At 30.8% G+C, this 3,909-nt stretch overlaps 1 protein-coding gene across 1 annotated transcript; it reads right to left on the bottom strand.

The window, feature by feature from the left end:
* Positions 1-391: 391 nt before the first annotated feature.
* Positions 392-2,304, bottom strand: LOC133315381 (eukaryotic translation initiation factor 5A-2). Its single transcript, XM_061516986.1, has 5 exons — positions 2,049-2,304; positions 1,236-1,358; positions 1,055-1,111; positions 887-961; positions 392-711 (listed from the first exon to the last, which is right to left on the bottom strand). The coding sequence occupies exons 1-5, from the start codon at positions 2,169-2,171 to the stop codon at positions 607-609; spliced, it is 483 nt and encodes a 160-aa protein (XP_061372970.1). The 5' UTR covers positions 2,172-2,304; the 3' UTR covers positions 392-606.
* Between the last annotated feature and the right edge of the window lie 1,605 nt (positions 2,305-3,909).

The raw sequence follows: 3,909 nt of genomic DNA, 5'->3' as shown, positions 1-3,909 counted from the left end.
TTTAATCAAGCATGCATCAACAAGTTTATCAAATAAGTAGATGACTTTTTCCTAAAAAAGAGTAAAAATATAAGTTAGTACTTTTACGAAAAGATAAAAAGAGTGGCTGAAAAAATAAAATAAAAAAACTTTCCATGCTTATCCAAATTCTCACATGCTTTGCCCAGGATAACTCCCAAATGTGTAAATTACAATAATTCTGAATAAAACTACAATTTTTAATACAGTTGACATACTTCAAAGAGTTTAAAACATTTTTTTAATTTAAAAGATTACAAATGCTCCAAAACGAACATTTGTAGCTATTTTTATTCCAAAAATTGTACAAAGTTGAAATTTGTTGCAAGTGAAACAGGAACGAGAATATCCCCAGCATAAATGCATAATACGTCAAAACAAAGACAATTTCTAATAATAGACTCGTATTTTATAAGAAAATCTCAGGATAACATCGAAACAGAAAAATGTTTAATAGTTTGTGTCACATCCATAAACCCCGTTGGTAAGACTAGTCTGACTGGAGTCCATAACCCAGGGGTTGAATAAAACCATACAAAAATATCTTTTTTGCTTAAATGAAAAACAACAAATTGCCAGCAATTGAGGCTAGTTCTTTGGCCCTATATCCTTCAGGGCACAAATCTGCTCCTCACCCATGGCAGACATGACAGACACAACAAGGTCCTTGCCATCAGCAAATCCATCCTTTATCTGCAATGATCAATAAATGACATATACACAGTTAGAGGAATAAAAACAATACAATCAACAAACATATGAATAGAAAAGAGGAATTGAAAGCATTTTAGTCTAGAAAAACTACAGACGGAGAAAAGTTTGCAGGTTGTGAATCCAACAGACAAAAAAACAGTAGATTCCTACAAACCTGAGTAAGCAGACTATCATCAGTTGGAAGCCTCAGGTCATCCTTGGTGCCACCATTATCAGTAAGCAGGCTCACCTATAACACATCATTCAAGTAGAGATTCAGATAATAGAAGCAAAATAAGATTAATGGGTGAATCAAAGGAATTGTCAAGACAAACAAACTCACAAATCCATCCTCAGAAATATCAATCAACTGGTAGTCAATACGATTCACATGGGGAACCTGGAATAATGATAATAATTAAAAAAAAAAGATTACAACAACACAGCAAAAGTTCCAGTTAAGTGTCATCAAAGAAAGAAATCACAGAACTGAAGAAAGATGAAACATAATAAAAAGTGCATACATCACAGTTGTGGGAAGAGGGCACAATATCTTCAAGCTTCTTGCCAGTGAAAATATCAATTCCAACAAAGTGGCACTTAGCATGACCATGCTTACCAGTCTTGGAAGTTGAAACTTCAACAACCTATAATAAAGAGAACCCATTGATAACCATAAATCAGTATCATAAAAAACAACCTATCATAAAGAGAACCCATTGATAACCATAAATCAGTATCATAAAAAGTGCCAAAAAGAGAAAACAGCCCAACACATTAAAAAAAAAAAGAAAAAAAAAACCACAACAAGACCTCACAAAACAATTAAATACGCAAGCAAAAGTCAATTAACATCGATTGGTTAATTGCTTAAATGCACAAATTAGAAATCTAAGAAAAACAAGTAACCACATGATAAAAAGAAAAACTCAAAGCATGCATCCTAAAAATACAATACAGGAAGCACAAATAAAAGCCTAAAAAGGAACACCATATGGAATTTGAGATTTCAACAGATAACAAATTTTTCTTTTTCTTTTTCTTTTTACAGTGAGAACTGCTTGGAGACTAAAACCTAATCATCTAAATCAACAACACATAGAGATCTCAGAAGCCAAATTATCCAACACATACATAATCGGGACCAAAATCAATTACTAAACCCTAAAGAATAAAATAAAAAAAATCTAAATCAAATTAATCCAGCATCATCAAATAAAACAAACAATCAAACACCGAAAAAAACAACACAAATTCCTCCAAAAAAACAACAAAGCAGAATAGATTAATGATTTGATTCGATTGAAATCAAGAGTAAACAAAAAAGAAGAAGAGACCTTGCAGGGGCGAGCCTTGATGACGATGTAACCGTTTTTACGAATGGTGCCAGCTTGCTGAGGATAGGTCTTGGAGGCTCCGGCATCAGCCTTGGACTCAAAATGGTGTTCCTCGTCCGACATGTCTCAACTCGTTCGAGTTCTCCAACTCACTCACTCAACTCTACCGACTCAGATCGTGAGAGGACAGGGAGAAGGGTGTTACTTGTTAGGGCGGAAGAAGAAGAATAGGATTATGATTTATATATATATATATATATATATATATATATATATATATATATATATATATTTATGTCGTTTTCTCTCTCATAGTCTTCTCTCTCTATCTGTTTTATGTTCTGCGCTAAGCTTAACTAGGGTTTGCTTTTCAATTTTTTTTTTCCCCTAGTGCATATCTTTTACGAATCTTGCAGTGGGCCCGCTCTCTCTTTCGACCGTTCGTGTTTTCTGAAAAAAAAATAAAAATAACAAAAACAAAAAACCGCGTCCATTGTACGCTAATTATGGGCTTATACTTTAGGCCCAAAAAACCTTTAAACGAAGGACCAAAGGTTAGAGATAATATAATCATCAGGACTTGAATTTTTAAAAAGTTTTCAGTATTTATTCGTTAATATTCTTATTTATTTTGAGTTTATTTTTAATTTAATGTTTCTTTTTTTCACAATATTAATACCTCATTTAGTAGATTTAATTATGGGATACGTTATTCCATCTACCTCTTTTTTTTTCTATATTTGCCTACTACTCTAAAATACCATTAGATCAAAATCTAAAGTAATTTTTATTTTTCTCTCTCTTTTTGAGATTCTGATCTAACGGTGTTAGAGAATGGTAGGCAAAGGTAGGCAGAAAAAATGGTAGGAAGAATAACTTATCCCTAATTATATTAAGGCTTTAATGTTTCTACATTGAATGTAGATAAATTATCTACATTCGCTCCCAAAACGACGTCTTTTTGGGGTTAAAAAATTAACAAATTATAATGAAAAAGACTATTATAACACTGAAATAAATTATAATTACAAAACTACCTTGATTTCCGCCTCAAAACGACATCATTTTGAACTCAATGTAGATAAGTTATCTACATTGACTGTAGAAAAAACGAACTCTTATATTAATTATGGGAAAAATATTTTTCATTTTAAATGACACAAAGTTATATCATTTTTAATGAAACTACGTTTTTTTGGTAAGTTTTTACATTCTCTCTCCTCTATTTTTTTTATTTCTAATTTTATAAATTAGAGAAGATGATAAAATACACCAAAATGACGTAGTTTCATTAAAAATGATACAAAGTTGTGTTATTTAAAATGACAAACACTAAACCCTTTGATTATTAGGAAAAGTATTTCTCCAGTCACTAGAGATAAAGTTATCTCCAGTGAGCTCAAAACGACGCCGTTTTGAGATTATAAGATTAAAATATTATAATGATAAAGACTAATATAACCCTGCAATATATTAAAATTACAAAAACACCTTGATTTCCGCCTCAAAACAACGTCGTTTTGGGTTCACTGGAGATAACTTATCTCCATTGACTGAAGAAATCGTTTACCCTTGATTATTACATGAAATATTTAAAAAAAATGATTTCAAGTAATTCATAAAATATTCTTCCAAATATCTTTATCTAAAATATTATTAAAATCATGGCATTTTTATTATCAGTAAGGATTTCATATATCATATAAGTATTTTGAAACTCAGATAATTTTTTTAATATAAATTAAAATACAACATTTTAGTTGCCCTTAAAATAGTAACATTAAAGAGCGATAGCAGAGGGCAACAATGAATTATTAGGGGGTAAATTGGATTAGGATTTTAAAAGACTTTTTTGAGATAA

This window comes from Gastrolobium bilobum, unplaced genomic scaffold (genome assembly GCF_033153095.1).
Source record: "Gastrolobium bilobum isolate Gb01-03AN ecotype WA unplaced genomic scaffold, APGP_CSIRO_Gbil_v1 utg11851, whole genome shotgun sequence".
In the NCBI taxonomy this organism is placed as follows: domain Eukaryota; kingdom Viridiplantae; phylum Streptophyta; class Magnoliopsida; order Fabales; family Fabaceae; genus Gastrolobium; species Gastrolobium bilobum.
Note: the sequence above shows the minus strand (reverse complement) of the source record. Positions and strands in the feature narration are given on the sequence as shown.

Excerpts from the sequence above, each read along its gene's own strand:
- LOC133315381 (XM_061516986.1), bottom strand. The coding sequence starts at position 2,171 with ATGTCGGACGAGGAACACCATTTTGAGTCCAAGGCTGATGCCGGAGCC. Across the intron at positions 1,112-1,235 it reads CCTCTTCCCACAACTGTGAT|GTTCCCCATGTGAATCGTAT; the intron begins GTATGCACTTTT and ends TCATTATTCCAG. Across the intron at positions 712-886 it reads ATGATAGTCTGCTTACTCAG|ATAAAGGATGGATTTGCTGA; the intron begins GTTTGTAGGAAT and ends TGATCATTGCAG.